The 17,546-nt window shown below is 41.0% G+C and overlaps 1 protein-coding gene across 1 annotated transcript in view; it reads right to left on the bottom strand.

Moving 5' to 3' along the window:
* The window catches only part of SVEP1 (sushi, von Willebrand factor type A, EGF and pentraxin domain containing 1), a 481,292-nt gene that overhangs the window by 112,125 nt on the left and 351,621 nt on the right, over positions 1–17,546 (bottom strand). The window contains exons 27-33 of the mRNA XM_077475265.1: positions 17,309–17,484; positions 16,892–17,016; positions 16,633–16,756; positions 16,375–16,545; positions 12,766–12,939; positions 9,340–9,459; positions 5,870–6,046 (exon numbers count right to left, since the gene is read on the bottom strand). Of these exons, the coding sequence (XP_077331391.1) occupies positions 5,870–6,046; positions 9,340–9,459; positions 12,766–12,939; positions 16,375–16,545; positions 16,633–16,756; positions 16,892–17,016; positions 17,309–17,484 (1,067 nt within the window). The remainder of the gene's footprint in view (positions 1–5,869; positions 6,047–9,339; positions 9,460–12,765; positions 12,940–16,374; positions 16,546–16,632; positions 16,757–16,891; positions 17,017–17,308; positions 17,485–17,546) is intronic.

The raw sequence follows: 17,546 nt of genomic DNA, 5'->3' as shown, positions 1-17,546 counted from the left end.
AGAGGGTTTCATAAAGAATAGAAATGTACAGACTACACGTATATATGCCTAGACTGCCACATAGAAGATATCTGCCTATGAAAAAACAAACAAAAAACACTGAATACTTCTAACAGCTAATAAAACTGTATGCCTGCATGATTCATATAAGCTGTGACGATCCAGGAAAAGTAACCAGCAGCATGTATTAAATTGTTTCCATTGGGAAATTTAGAGGGTATTTGAGGGAGATGAATAAGGGGATTTTTAACAAATATTTTATTGCTTTTTTCCCATTAACAAATAAAATGAAGACATTGATTTGTGACAGAGTGTAGGATAGTTAAATGACATGTCTCAAGAGATGCCTCTTCTGAAAGAACAGAAAAGCTACAGCTCGACATCAGTAGTGCGAGGTAATAGAATACTATTATTATCTAAGGGGATTGTATAGCGCCGTCAATTTACGCAGCACTTTACATATATATATATATATATATATATATATAAAAATTATTTATATATATATATATATATATATATTCACATCAGTCCCTACCCTCAAGGAGCTTATAATCTAAAATCCCTAACTCACATTCATACATAGTAGGGCCAATTTAGACAGGATACAATTTACCTACCAGCATGTCTTTTTTGGAGTGTGGGAGGAAATGGAGTTCCTGGAGGAAACCCCACACCCAGGGAGAACATGCAAACTCCAGGCAGGTAGTGTTGTGGTTGGGATTTGAACCGGCTCTTACACACCACTTTTCCCTACAGGTAAGCCTATTATAAGGCTTACCTGTAGGTACTGGAAATATCTCCTAAATCTCCAGGATTTAGGAGATATTTACCATATACGCTTGCGCCAACCCCATCGGCACATAAGCACTGAAGAAAGGGCACAATGGTGTCGTTTCTAAAGGGCCCGTGCCGAGACCATCGGCTCCTGCGCGCATGAGCGGGAGTGACATCACGCGACTCCGGCCAGTCCCAGAACCGGAGTCCATGCCCTCGGAAAGAAGGGGGGTAAAGATGGACATTGCGGGCTTCGTTTTTCAGGTAAGTGCAACATAATGGGCTAATATGTGATACATACTAGCTCATTATGCGTTTACTTTGCAGGGGAAAAAAGAGGAAGTAAAACCCATCAGGGTTTACTTCCTCTTTAAGTAACCATTTCCCAGAACTGTAAATCATTGAGGCAGTTCCATAGGACAGATAAGAGGTCAAAATGTTTTGAAACATTTTATGAAAAAATATGGAATGCATACATTTTTTTAAAAATCTTATAAAAAAAATATGGGATGCATAATATGTTCTGTATACTAAGTCAAATTAGGTTTCCCTCTAAGTTTAATAAAGGAGATTTTTAATGTGTCACAATATATACACTACAGTGGTGTGAAAAAGTGTTTGCCCCCTTCCTCATTTCCTGTTCCTTTGCATGTTTGTCACACTTAAGTGTTTCGGAACATCAAACCAATTTAAACAATAGTCAAGGACAACACAAGTAAACACAAAATGCAATTTGTAAATGAAGGTGTTTATTATTAAAGGTGAAAAAAAATCCAAACCATCATGGCCCTGTGTGAAAAAGTGATTGCCCCCCTTGTTAAAACATACTATAACTGTGGTTGTCCACACCTGAGTTCAATTTCTCTAGCCACACCCAGGCCTGATTATTGCCACACCTGTTCACAATCAAGGCATCACTTAAATAGGAGCTGCTTGACACAGTAAGGTCCACCAGAAGATCCTTAAAAACTACACATCATGCCGAGACCCAAAGAAATTCAGGAACAATTGAGAAAGAAAGTAATTGAGATCTATCAGTCTGGAAAGGGTTATAAAGCCATTTCCAAAGCTTTGGGAATCCAGCGAACCACAGTGAGAGCCATTATCCACAAATGGCGAAGACATGGAACAGTGGTGAACCTTCCCAGGAGTGGCCGGCCGCCCAAAATTACCACAAGAGCGCAGCGACGACTCATCCAAGAGGTCACAAAAGACCCCACAACAACGTCCAAGGAACTGCAGGCCTCACTTGCCTCAGTTAAGGTCAGCGTTCATGCCTCCACCATCAGGAAAAGACTGGGCAAAAATGGCCTGCATGGCAGAGTTCCAAGGAGAAAACCACTACTGAGCAAAAAGAACATCAAAGCTCGTCTCAATTTCTCCACAACACATCTTGATGATCCCCAAGACTTTTGGGACAACATTCTGTGGACCGATGAGACAAAAGTGGAACTCTTTGGAAGGTGTGTGTCCAAGTATATCTGGCGTAGAAGGAACACTGCATTTCATAAAAAGAACATTATACCAACAGTAAAATATGGTGGTGGTAGTGGGATGGTCTGGGGCTGTTTTGCTGCTTCAGGACCTGGAAGACTTGCCGTGATAAAAGGAACTATGAATTCTGCTGTCTACCAAGAGATCCTGAAGGAGAATGTCCGACCATCTGTTCGTGTACTCAAGCTGAAACGAACTTGGGTTCTGCAGCAGGACAATGATCCTAAACACACCAGCAAGTCCACCACCGAATGGCTGAAGAAAAACAAAATGAAGACTTTGGAGTGGCCTAGCCAAAGTCCTGACCTGAATCCTATTGAGATGTTGTGGTATGACCTTAAAAAGGCCGTTCATGCTCGAAAACCCTCTAATGTAACTGAATTAGGACAATTCTGCAAAGATGAGTGGGCCAAAATTCCTCCAGGACGCTGTAAAAGCCTCATTGCACGTTATCGCAAACGCTTGGTTGCAGTTGTTGCTGCTAAGGGTGGCCCAACCAGTTATTAGGTTTAGGGGGCAATCACTTTTTCACACAGGGCCATGATGGTTTGGATTTTTTTTCACCTTTAATAATAAACACCTTCATTTACAAATTGCATTTTGTGTTTACTTGTGTTGTCCTTGACTATAGTTTAAATTGGTTTGATGTTCCGAAACACTTAAGTGTGACAAACATGCAAAGGAACAGGAAATGAGGAAGGGGGCAAACACTTTTTCACACCACTGTATATTTAAAAAAAGTATTGGGATGCCTGCTTTTACATGCACATGCAACTTTAATGGCATCCCAGTCTTAGTCCGTAGAGTTCCATATTGAGTTGGCCCACCCTTTGCAGCTATAACAGCTTCAACTCTTCTGGGAAAGCTGTCCACAAGGTTTAGGGGAGTGTCTATGGGAATGTCTAACCATTGTTCCAGAAGCGCATTTGTGAGGTCAGGCACTGATGCTGGACGAGAATGGCCTGGCTCACAGTCTCCACTCTAATTCATCCTAAAGGTGTTCTATTGGCATGAGGTCAGGTCTCTGTGCAGGCCAGTCAGGTTCTTCCACCCCAAACTGGCTCATCCATGTCTTTATGGACCTTGCTTTGTGCGCTGGTATACAGTCATGTTGGAATAGGAAGGGGCCATCCCCAAACTGTTCCCACATAGTTGGGAGCATGAAATTGTCCAATATGCCTTGGTATTCTGATGCCTTAAGATTTCCCTTCACTAGAACTAAGGGGCCAAACTCAACCCCTGAAAAACAACCCAACACCATAATCCCCCTCCACCAAATGATTTGGTGTATGTTATGTATATATCTTTCTTCACAATATTAAAAATACATCATTATATAGGATAGATAAAAGGAAGTTTTGTAATATATGTGCACACCTCCTTTTTTGAGAAGCATAAACTGAGCATTTTGAGCTCAATATAAACACTCTGTCATGCAAGTCAGCACACTTTATCTCGCAGAATGCATACATGTTTTGATTGCAAGGTGGTAGTTATATGTTCAATTTTTTTAGACCCAGCCTGCTTCATCAGACCATATGGGACTATAAAAAATCATCATAAGGTATGCCTATATAGTAGCATATGAGGATAAACAACCCCTGGGAGGACTGCAGGGGACACAGAACTTAGTGGAACATATTCCTCCAGGAAAATTGTCAGATTATTTTCCAAGATATCACATTAATATTACTGATACATTTTAGGGGTACATTGTTTCACTAAAGTAGAGGATGGATACCTATTTAAAGGTTGTCACTAATATATGCCATTAATCAGGCTCAAAGGTTGTAAACTGGATCAGCCACAAGAGGTCAGTATTGTCATGATGTATCTAGGAGGGTCCAAGCAAATGTCCGCAAGACACAGGAGAGGAGGAAGCTAAACTCCAACCCCCTTGTGACCGATTCGGTTTACAACCTTTGAGCCTGGTTAAGCACATATACTAGTGACAAGCATGGAAAAATGATATATAGCCATCCTCTACATTATTATATCAATTTGGCCCTAACACTTACCAGGGGGAATTTATACAAGCTGGAGCAGACACAATCTGTAGCAGCCACACATAGTAACGAATCAGCTTCTAGCTTCAGCTTGTTACGATAAACTTTTAAAGTGATGGATAGAAGCTAAATAGATGTCATATACAATTTCTCTAGATTCTGTCTGTTCCTATAGTACTAAAGTCCCATCACAATATTTCGCCCAGTAGTTGTGCGCTCTCTCTGGTCACAGATATGGACCCACATTATTTTTTAAGTGGAAGCAGTTGATAAGTGAAAAGACATTGCTGAAATGTCTTATTCAAAATCCCAGTTTGCTCTGAAAACTGAAAGTTATGGGTATTTATTGTTTATTCGCATGCAGCAAAAAAAAAAATGTATTAAAAAAAAGTAAATAATATTGGCCAACATCCATCAGAGTTTCCCATTATATTTATTTGCATGTACTAAAATTTTAATTATTCACAAACATAAATGCACGTAACATCTAACCCCTATGCCTTAATGATTCATAACTGCTTGCTAAAAATAATGCCCCGTACACACGGTCGGACTTTCAGATAAAAAATATGCGATCAGATCTTGTTGTCGTAAAATCCAATCGTATGTGGGCTCGATCTGACTTTTTCTGTCAGAATTTCCGACACACAAAGTTTGAGAGCTGGATATAAAATTTTCCAACAACAAAATCGGATCGTTTAAATTCGGATCGTGTGTACACAATTCTGACGGACAAAGTTCCACACAAGCTCAGAATAAATGACGAGACGAAAGCTATTGGCTACTGGCCCGTTTATAGTCCCGTCGTACGTGTTCTACGTCACCGTGTTCAGAACGATCGGATTTTCCGACAACTTTGTGCGACCGTGTGTATGCCAGACAAGTTTGGGCCAAAATCCGTCTGAAAAAATCTGATGGATTTTGACGTCGGAAAGTCCGACTGTGTGTACAGGGCATAAGACTTTTTTGAGTTAAAGGGTCATTCCACCCAAAAATTATATTTTAGTCATCACTGGATCCTAAGTGGCTGAATGAGACAATCGCTTCTTATATCTTAGTTATTGTAACAGTAATAGCTTCCTAATTCCAAACTCTTATACCTGGGATGTTTGCGTGTTTCCACCCACCTTTGTGTGTTCCAGCACCCAACTGTGGCATTCTCCATAGTATAAAGTAACTTTTAGAAAATAAGAAAGAGAGCATGGCAACTCCTCACAATGACCACAGCAGGTGTGCAGAGCCAGGAACAAAATCTAGGCATTTTCATACAAACAGTGGCACCAAGAGATATAACAAACTGTTGGTTTACTTTTACAGAGTCTTCCAAAAAAGACATATCAGTTTTGAGTGGACTGATCCCCTTCAGGGTGGATTCACATCTATGCAGTTTTAGTGCTTTTTGCATTTTGCAGATTTGCACTACAGTCCATTTACCATGGTTTCCTATGGAACACGTTCTGTAGTGCAAATCTGCAAAATGCAAAAAGCACTAAAAATGCATAGGTGTGAATCCAGCCTGAATGTCTTTTTTTTATCCTGGCTAACACAGTGCAATTTACTTTTTACCTATGTAATTCAGAATTATTATGTACCTTGGCAGTGTGGTATTTCAGCATTCCAGTTACCCGACTCCAAGCATATCACCTTATCTCTGCCAATCAGGATGTAACCCTCATTGCATGCAAAGGTCAGCTCACTCCCAACACCAAACTCTTTACCAGTAAAGTTACCATTTTCAAATTCACCAGGGTCTTTACACTTCAAAGGTTCTAAAAAGATAGAATTACATTTTTTTTTTAGGTTTACATTTCACGCATATACACAATCAGACACACACACACACAGCCATGAAAGAACACCAAGATTTGTGGGTAGGTAACATGGGGAAAAGCAGTATGAGTGCACTGCCTTTCCCTGGATCATTTTGTAAAGATTTATCTTGATTCTATTATCTACTCCCAGCATTAGTGCACTGGAGGGGCTGATGTTATCGTATCATACAAAAAAAGGGATCCTAGTAGAAACTGCCCAGGAGGAAAGTGGCTACTATGGCAACAAAGGGTCAATACAACATTTATTGAGTTAAAAAATTACAGCTAAAATTACGTGCAGTGTGGAAAGCAATACTGTTGCAACTTCACATACACTAGATCAAGAATTAAAACACTACAATAATGAAGTGTAGATATGGACAGAAGACAAAAAGGGCATTTCACTCAGTATCATTTAGTCAGCTGTTGTCTTGCAGAGGATGCAATGTTTACATGGACATTCGATCTTTTATTGATCTTGTTATAAGGTAAGTGGAGATCTGAATACTATGGGGTGCATAGTCTTTAATAATCAAACCCAATAGATAGCCTAAAGATGGCCAAACATTGAGCACATTTTCACCCAGTTCCTGATGAACTAGCCAAAATTGGAGCCATGGGTGACCTTTTGGAAAATTGTGTGTGAAACAGCAGCTGCATCCAATCAGATGAAGCCACTGTTCAGGGTATGAAATTTATCAATGTTAGGCCAGCTTCAGTCTCCCAAAGGCTAGAATCAATTGTGGGGTAATGGGTTTAGAAAAGTGGGAAAAGAGAATACAGCTCCTGATTGTCCTATATAGATTGTTAACTAAACCTCATTTAGAGTACCGGGGTTGGGTTACGAAATCTGGAAAGTGCAAAATCTAGTGCAGCTGTGCATGGTAGCCAATCAGTTTCTAACTTCAGCTTGTTCAATTAAACTTTGACAAAAAAAAACCTGAAAGCTGATTGGTTTCTATGCAGAGCTGTACCAGATTTTGCACTCTCTAGTTTTAGTAATTCCACTGTGTCCAGTTCTGGAGACCTTACTTACAAAAAGATATTGATAAGATAGAATGAGTCCAGAGTTGGACAACAAAAAGGGTGAAAGGTCTGGGGGACAAAACATATAAGGATAGACTTCTTGAGGAAAGAAGGGAAAGGGGAGACACAATTGAAACCTTTAAATACATCAAGGGGATAATTGCGTTTCAGGACAGTATTTAGATAAAGAACATGGGGGTATGACCTCAAACTAGTAGGAGGAAAGTTCAAAATTAATCTTAAAAAGTATCATTCTACTGAAAGAGTAGTTGATGCTTGTAATAGACTTCAAACAGAGGTAGTGAGTCATTCAACAGTAAGTGGATTCATACATTCTTGGAACATACATACTGTAGATCTATACTCTACTATATATACTATATATATATATACATATACATACATACATATACATATATATACATACATATATATATATATATATATATATATATATATATATATATATATATATATACATAGTATCTCACAAAAGTGAGTACACTCCTCACATTTTTGTAAGTATTTTATTCTCTTTTTATGTGCCAACCCTGAAGAAATGACACGTTGCTGCAATGTAAAGTAGTGAGTGTACAGCTTGTATAACAGTGTACATTTGCTGTCTCTTCAAAATAACTCAACACACAGCCATTAATGTCTAAACCGCAGGCAACAAAAGTGAGTACACCCCTAAGTGAAAATGTCCAAATAGGGCCCAATTAGAAATTTTCCCTCCCCGACATCATGTGATGTGTTAGTGTTACAAGGTCTCAGGTGTGAATGGGGAGCAGGTGTGTTTAAATTTGGTGTTTTCGCTCTCACTCTCCCATACTGGTCACTGGAAGTTCTACCTGGCACTTCATGGCAAAGAACTATCTGAGGATCTTTTTGCCCTACATAAAGATGGCCTAGGCTATAAGAAAATTGCCAAGACCCTGAAACTGAGCTGCAGCATGGTTTCCAAGACCATACAGCGGTTTAACAGAACAGGTTCCACTCAGAACGGGCCTCGCCATGGTCGACCAAGGAAATTGAGTGTACGTGCTCAGTGTCATATCCAGAGGTGGTCTTTGGGAAATAGACGTATGAGTGCTGCCAGCATTGCTGCAGAGGTTGAAGGGGTGGGGGGTCAGCCTGTCAGTGCTCAGACCATACGCTGCACATGGCATCAAATTGGTCTGCATGGCTGTCATCCCAGAAGAAAGCCTCTTATAAAGATGATGCACAGAAAAGCCTGCAACAGTTTGCTGAAGACAAGCAGACTAAGGACATGGATTACTGGAACCATGTCCTGTGGTCTGATGAGATCAAGATAAACGTATTTGTTTCAGATGGTGTCAAGCGTGTGCCAGCAACCAGGTGAGGAGTACAAAGACAAGTGTGCCTACAGTCAAGCATGGCGGTGGGAGTGTCATAGTCAGGGGCTGCATGAATGCTGCCAGCACTGGGGGGGCTACAGTTCATTGAGGGAACCATGAATGCCAACATGAACTGTGATATACTGAAGGAGAGCATGAACCCCTCCCTTCGGAGACTGGGCCGCAGGGCAGAGTTCCAACATGATAATGACCCCAAACACACCTCCAAGATGACCACTGCCTTGCTAAAGAAGCTGAGGGTAAAGGTGATGGACTGGCCAAGCATTTATCCAGACCTAACCCTATTGAGCAACTGTTGGGCATGCTCAAATGGAAGGTGGAGGAGTACAAGGTCTCTAACATCCACCAGCTCTGTGATGTTATCATGGAGGAGTGGAAGAGGAATCCAGTGGCAACCTGTGAAGCTCTGGTGAACTCCATGCCCAAGAGAATTAAGGCAGTGCTGGAAAATAATGATGGCCACACAAAATATTGACACCTTGGGCCCAATTTGGACATTTTTACTTAGGGGTGTACTTACTTTTGTTGCCAGCGGTTTAGACATTAATGGCTGTGTGCTGAGTTATTTTGAGAGGACAGCAAATTTACACTGTTATACAAGCTGTACACTCACTACTTTACATTGTAACAACGTGTCATTTCTTCAGTGTTGTCACATAAAAAGAGAATAAAATACTTACAAAAAGGTGGAGTGTACTCACTTTTATGAGATACTATATATATATATATATATAAAAAATGGTGGAGACAACTTGGTCCTCTTTCTGCCATCAATCTTTTATGTTCCTATATTAAAAAACAAAACAAACAAAAACAGTACAGCCCACCCTTTTATTTTGAAGTTACCTAAACATATTTTTCCATCGCCAGTATAAGGAGAGATACAGGTACATATGTAGGAGCCTTCAGTATTTGTACATGATGCGTGTTTATCACAATCCGACCCAACTGCACATTCATCAACATCTTAAAAAGAATACATATAAAACAAATAAATTACTTATTTATATATGAAGTTGCTGGTTATTTTTTAACAAGTTATTCAATTCAAGAGCATTTCTCCAGGTGTCATTTAACATCAAAATTGCTTTTTGTTTTACAGGTATAACATTTTATTTCTAGGTAATATTTAAGCAACAGATAAAAAACATTAAAATACAAGAGTATGTTTTTTTTTTTACAAATTGTAATTTCATACTTCAACAAAAACCAGACAAGAGGGGTCATTAATAATAGCAGTGAAAATAAAAATCATGGTTCCTGCTCAGCAAGCGGGCTGCAGGTGTAATTTTCCATAAATTATTCGAGCGTTGTTCTATGTGTATTGTAATAATTTTTCACCCAGTCATCGAGTGATGAATTAATTCATAGGACTTCCATGTCAAAAGCAAAACCATAATTGATAAGTACAGTATTTTTATTTAGCTATTGCTTGTTTGCCTGGAAATAAACTGCATTTATGAGTAAAAAAAATGGTCAGCATTTTCTTAAAGTTGAACTCTTTGCTAGCATAAAATATACCCCTCCAGTGCCCCCCCCCCCTCCCCCCAAATCACTGCATGGGTAAATGCTTGTTTTGTCTAGATGGTGATGAGCAAGGTGAACTACTTTATTTTTTGCTCCCCAGGTGCTCTTCTCCTCTCTCTGACAGTCCCAACTGGTCAGCAGGCTCTAAAGTCTCGTACACACGGTATGATTGTTGGGCAACCAAGAGTCTGTTTTTTTGTTCAAAAGGGCGTGTGTGGGATCTTGTCTTGGATACTAACGGTACACAATTGTTGTGCCACAAACACTTACAGAGTGACGTACTACAAGGAATTTCAGCTCTTGAGCGCCACCCTTCGGGCCCCTTCTGCTAATTTCATGTTTGGTGAGCACTGATTCCGAGCATGGATGTTTGTACTTTTGACTATTGTGTGACGGATTTGTGTACTGACCATACGAAAATCTGACATCAAACCGTTATCCGCCGAAAATTTACTAGCCTGTCATCCAACATTTGTTGGCTGAAAGTTGGATGTCAAATTGTCAAAAGGAGTGTACTAACGGTAAGATTTTAGGGCAACAGTCTGTCAACAGACAATCCCCTGCCAACAATCATACAGTGTGTACGAGGCTTTAGGGTCCTGATGGTTCTGCATTGTATGTGATGTTGGGCAGCTGTGACCGGCTGAGTTGCAAAGAAAAGGTTTCATCAGACCAGTCAAAAAGCCTAGAGCAAACCTGTTGGAGCTAAGAATAAGGTAAGAAATTCACCATATTCATTGTCCTCTAGACAAAACAAACATTTAACCCATGCAGTGTGCCAGAGAGTGGGGGTAAGGGGCTATACCATGGTTACAATTTACAGCAGCCTGAAGTGGGGCTTAAAAGATTACATCTTGTAGTTTGGACTAATGGCACTGGTTTGGTTCAATGGTACTTTTCAGACACTAGTAAAACGGTTCAGCGGTTAGTCTTGAAATCTTTTGTTTCAGTGATGGTGACCACTGCTTATAAAAGCAGATGTCAGCACTAATGGAAGGTCATTAGTTATGTAAAAGAAATACCGGTATATATCAAAGAGTAATACTTGTTTCTACGTTTTTTAAAAAGAAAAATTGTTGCATTCCTGGGTTACTCATCTTTGCAGTTACTTCCTGTCTAGATGTATGCACTTTTGTTCACCAGTGGAATAATGTGTAACAGGGTGACTGTGACAGTAGATCAATTGGGAGTACTGTCACCCTAAAGATGCCTTAACAAGTACCTTAATGGCAGGATTACCAATTAAAATTTTAACCACTTGCTGCCCGCCATACAGCAGAATGACAGCGGCAAAGTGGTTTCAATATCCTGATTGGACATCATATGACATGATCCGGTTATTAAGCCGCTGCGCGCCCCCGGTGGCGGGCAACGTGGCGATCGTTGTTGCGGTGTGTCAGTCTGACACACCACAACTACGATCTCGGTAAAGAGTCTCTGACAGAGACTCTTTATCACATAATCAGCCGTGCCCAATCACGGCTGATCACAGTGTAAATAGGAAGAGCCGTTGATCGGCTTTTCCTCACTCGTGTCTGTCACTCTAGACCACCAGGGATGCTAGTCAATGCCCACAATGGTTGTGGGCATCACTGATTGGCATGCATTATTGTTTGGCACTGATCGGCATCCATCCGTACAATACTTTACACTACAATGCCACCTATCCATACCCATCCGTGCCACCTATCCATGCCCATCCATGCTGCCTATCCATGCCAATCCATGCCACCTATCAGTGCCTATTTGTGCCACCTATCAGTGCCTATCTGTGTCGCATATCAGTGCCACCTATCAGTGCCACTTATCAGTGCCACTTCATTGGTGCTACATCATCAGTGCCGCCTTATCAGTGCCCGTCACTGCAGCCCCATCAGTGTCCATCAGTGAAGGAGAAAACATACTTATTTACAAAGTTTTGTAACCGAAACAAAAAAAAACATTTTTTTTTTCAACATTTTTGGTCTTTTTTCATTTGTTTAGCAGAAAATAAAAATCCCAGGGGTGATCAAATACCACCAAAAGAAAGCTCTATTTGTGGGAACAAAATGATAAAAATGTATTTGGGTACAGTGTAGCATAACCGCACAATTGTCATTCAAAGTGTGACAGTGCTGAAATCTCAAAATTGGTCTGGGCAGGAAGGTGTATACAGTAAGTGCCCTGTATTGAAGTGGTTAATGACAGCAGCATATTTAAAAATATTAAGGGTCCATGCACACTGGTTTAAAGAATGCTGCTTCTACAGGAGTTTTGTGTTTTGCCTGTAGAAGCAGCTCACATTAGGACATTTAGAGACATATTTTAATCTCAGCATTTATAGACAGGAAAAACACCCTTCTTGTTTGCGTTTTTCTGGCAGGTAAAACGTTAAACATTCCGAAGCTCTTCTAAACTCCTCTCTCCCTCTCTATATAAGCATTTTTTTTCTGCCAAGGGAGCAGGTATTTTTTTAAGCCCAGTGTGCATGGAGCCTGAAAACGACTTTTAAAATGACATTAACATGTTTAAGGCATGCAGTATATGAGATTGTAGTAACTTGGCATCGTTTTTACCTTCATGTTCACAAATTTCCTTTGTGGTGTGAACCACATAAAGGCACTATGAGATTTTCAGAGTCTGACAGACAGATCTCAATTACCACCACTTACATTTGTTTTTTACCTCTGTATCTATATGCTAATGGTGGACATCACAGCTGAACATGTATCTATTACAAAGAAAAACAAGCAAAGGTGAACATACCAAGACATTTAGGTGAAGTGCCAACCCAGCTTCCATTATCTGTACAAAACATCCGGGAGTCTCCCAGGAGGTAGTATCCACTGTTACACTGATAGGTCACCGTGCTTCCAGCAAAGAAATCTTCATCACTGTTAATGCCATTTCTCAAATGAGGAGGTTTTCCACAGCTGATCCCTTAGGGAAATTAGAATTTATGGAGCAACAAAACAAAACTGACACATCATTAAAAATGAAGCAGAAATGTCAGACATATTCAGTACAGGTATTTAGAGGTTCTTGTAAATATATGTATACATGATCACAAATACTTCATGTAAGTTAAACATCCAGACAGGCTCAAAAATTAATTGATTAATTAATCCAAGCTATATATGTATTCTCATATCTCCAAATAGTCCTGAATCCCATGTATCTGGGCTATTTCACTGTAGCAGCTGAATACTGGAATGCTCATTTCTGCACCTAACTTCAACTACTTTGCTGTTCTGTCGATGGGTGTGATCTCCTGCCCAACATGAGCACTAGAGCTCCAGCGGAGGGGAGTAGCAGAGCAGAAAGCAGAGCATAAACAGGTAAGTAATTCATTTAACACCAATGACCCCCACAGTCACCAATTTCCACCACCCTAACCTCAGAAATCACTAATGCCCCTTCCACCTCCACAGTGTGCCAGCGTCCCCCCCCCCCCCCCACGCAAAGTGCTGGGTCTCCTTCTTTTGCCCGACAGAGCACAGAAGTCCCCCCTCTCCCAAGACTAAGCACCAATTCCATCCTCCCCTACATCCACTAAGCATCAATGCCTCTCTCCCCTCACCAACCACCAGTGCCCCCTCTTCCTCCATCTGTGGCATTTTATCTCCAGTTTACCATCAAAGTCAAGCATTTAATTTCTCACACTGACTCCGGGCAGCTTTTCCTTCCACTGACCACCAATACCAGGCATTTTTCCCCATGTTGACCACAAAACTTCAGACCAAACCATGACTATTCAGACAAAGCCATAACCGAGTCCTTACCAACCAGTGACATCCCCGGTTGTATAAGCAAAGGAGCTGAAGATAGTTTAAAAAAAATGTATCTATATAAGTCGTGCCGCAACGTGTCCCCGGCATTACAGCGGGAGAGAGCATCATGTCAACATCGGAAGAAGAGAATAAGGAAGAAGAAGATGGCGACGACGAGCGAGAAGACCGGGTCAATGCTAGTAAAAGAGCTGGAAGAAGATAGCCGAGGAGCCCGGCAGAAGAACCGGAGAGCAGGAGAAGAGGCTGGAAAGCGTGGAGAAGTCGGAAGAAGACCCCTGAAGTTGGAAGAAGACCCCCGGAGCTGCCTAATAAACTACTTTAAAAACCTGTGTAGTATGTTTTTTTGTTGACACTTTTTCCCCCAGGTGAATGAGTAGGGGTACGATACCCCATTCTCATTCATATAGGGTGGGGGGCCGGGATCTGGGTGCTCCCTTATTAACCTCCCTGGTGTTATGATTATTTCTGATTTTAGGTGCTGAAAGCGGTACCATTATTTTGTATGGAAATTAGGTGTTTTATATTGTAGGCCTGCAGTTCTTAGGAATAACTCATCCCAGGTATGATAGTAGTTTGAAACACAAAATCAAAAATTATAATAAATAACTATAAATAATTATAGCAAATAATAATAAAAAAAATATTCAATAATGTAATCAAATCAAAAACACTGAAATTTGCTCAGTTGCAGAATTGTCGCTGTCATTAGATTTATTTTTGATGACGAATTTCCACAGAAATCGCTATTGCTCAATTCTGCAAGCGATTCTAATTGATTATCGCTGTTTTCTAGCTGGTCTATAACCACTTTTGACATAAAGGTACACTTTTTGGTTGCTATGGACAATCTCCAAATTCCAGGCAGAAAAAACTGTATTTAGAATATAAAACTACATGCAGGGCACTGGGCAGACCACTAGGGACAAAGGGGGGTGTGTAATTTGTTTATACAGTACTGTAATCTGTAAGATTACAGTACTGTATGTGTATTGTGTGTTTTTACATTTTTGAATTTGGAGCCGATCTCCGCTCCCGTACGTTGCAGGGAACGGAGCTCAACAGCACTTGGGCACTCTGTAAGTAACTCTCCCTGTATCCTGCAATGCGATCCCGAGTCTGGCTCGGGGTTACCGCTTATGGTACTGAAATTCAACCCCGAGCCAGACTTGGGAACACCTCCAGGGGGGTTAAAGGGGGCTCCCAGATTCCGATAAGCCCCCCGCCCGCAGACCCCGACAACCAACGGCCAGGGTTGCCGGGAAGAGGTCCTTGTCCTCATCAACATGGGAACAAGGTGCTTTGGGGTGGGGGGCCGCAGGGCGCCCCCCTTCCCCAAAGCACCCACCCATGGCATGCAGCCTGGTACAGTTCAGGAGGGGGGGGGGGGGCGCTCGCTTGTCCCCACCCCCTTTCCTGACGCTGCATGCTGTTTTTCGGAGTAGGGGTTACCCTTAAAACCCATACCAGGCGACGGGGCTCGTAAGGTATCAATCTCGCCGATGGAATAAGCGACATTGACTTCCTTCGCTAGTCCCATCGTACCTGAAGTCACGTTCAAAAGGAATGGACTTTAGTCCGTGTGTGGGCTAGTCCGTTCATTTTGAAAGTCCTAGTCCACCGGAAAGTCCGTTCATGTGTGGTCGTGTGTGTGTGCAAGTCCGTTCGTTCGGAAAGTCCGGCGGACCTCCGCTGCAAAGTCCGGCGGATTGTCCGCCGGACTAAGTCCACTGGATAGTCCGATCGTGTGTTCGGGGCATTAGTAATACACTGATAATAGTAGCAGATCCCACACCCAGTGCAGTTTAAACGTGGTGCTGGAAAAGCGCAGGGATTGTGGATTTCTCACTCCACATTCTGTGCCCTCAAGCTAAAAAAAAAAAAATGAATCTTTAAAAGATATGCATCATAGCGCAGCAAATATTTTTACAATCTTTTATGTAAAATAATAACTTTTTTTTATAGCTTCTTACTGTTCGCATGTTCTGCATGCTGCTATGCCCCATACACACGATCAGTGTGTATTTGTGAGTTTGTGTGAGTTTTGGTCAGAAATTCTGGCCGTGTGTATGCTCCATTGGACTTTTGCTGGCAGAATTCCAGCCAGTAAAAGATTGAGAGCAGGTTCTCTATTTTTTGGTCAGAAAAAGTTCCTATCAGAAAATGCATTAGTCTGTATGCAATTCGGACGCGCAAAAATCATGCATGCTCAGAAACAATTTGACGCATGCTCGGAAGCATTGAACTTAATTTTCTCGGCTCGTTGTTGTGTTGTACGTCACTGCGTTCTTGACGGTCGAAAGTTCAGAGAACTTGTGTGCTGTGTGTACACAAGGCAAGCTTGAGCGGAATTCCGTTGGAAAAACGTTTTACGGAATTTCTGATCGTGTGTATGGGGCATTACTTTTAATTTATTATTTATCATGTATTTAACCATGAGCATCTGCTAACATTAACACAAATTTCTACTGCTCACAAATATCTATAAACTTGTACCACTAAAAGCCTCCAACATTACTGCATAATGCTGCCCCAATCCATGCTCATTTCTATGATATTCTACCATTCTGGGGAATAGGATACTAACTTTCACATCTTGGCCGGGGTTGATCCCATTCTCCCAGATTCTGGCACCGTTGTTCAGAACTGCCTACAATCTGATAGCCTGGGTCACAAAACAGACTGATCCTGGAACCTGGCTTAAGGTCACTGGTCAACATGTGCAAATGTGGTGAAAACGCCTCCAAGGATGGACAGTCTGCATGGTATATAAAAGGTAACATGATAAATGACAATAACTCTTGTATTGAAAGAAACAGGTAGGAAAACATTTCTACATATTTACCTGAGCAGAATTTACTCTTGTGGTCCACTTTAACCCTTCCAACTACGCCTGGGAGGAAATCAGCCCAAGCCAACACATTTCCTTTTTGGAGGTCATGTGGACATGATGTAGCTAAAGATCTCACCTACAGTAGTAGCATACAGATTACTCAATTGTCAAACAACTCTGTGTCATTAATTATTTTTCATAGGCAAGTTGTAATTCTTGATAGTTATTTATTACATCTACATCATTATTATGGCTTTTTTTACTCATTTACCTGTTCTGGTGAAAGTGGGTAATCCCAAATATTAAGCTGACTGAGTGATCCCACAAAAGATTCGGCTGGGTTAAAACCTTCTCCCCTTTGATCTTGCTCTTGTGCAAGGACTAATGCTCCCCCACCTAGATGATCAGAATATCACATCCAACATTAGAAAGTGTAAAATGAAAGGATAATTAAAATAGGAGAATTACAAGCACATTAAAAATAACAAACTTTTGCTTGCTCTGCAGGTGCAAACACTAGTTAAAATAAGTTTAGACTGGAAGGTTTGCTCTAAGCTACAAAATAACAGCAGTTTGACACCTCACCAGTGCTTGTATAAGCATTGACTTAATTGTTGCAAAGGCAAACGATACTTGAGCACACAACATTTAAATAAATGTGTAATAATAATCTACTACTTCTACCCACCAGGGATGTTCATTCCTACAGATAGTCCTTTTCCACCATCAGACAGTCTTCCATCAATGTACACTTTCCAAGACCCATCACTATTTGTCCAGGTGACTGTAATGTGATGCCATCTACCATCATTCACTGAAGGGCAGTCAGTTATTCTCTCCTTGCCATTGACATAAAGTACCCACCTGCATAGTAGGTAGTTACTGTTCGTTAAATGAATTAGTGTAAAACTGTACACACATAAACA

Source organism: Lithobates pipiens, unplaced genomic scaffold (genome assembly GCF_037356315.1).
Source record: "Lithobates pipiens isolate NorthernLeopardFrog02 unplaced genomic scaffold, aLitPip1_a1.2 Scaffold_13, whole genome shotgun sequence".
Taxonomy (NCBI): Eukaryota; Metazoa; Chordata; class Amphibia; order Anura; family Ranidae; genus Lithobates; species Lithobates pipiens.
Note: the sequence above shows the minus strand (reverse complement) of the source record. Positions and strands in the feature narration are given on the sequence as shown.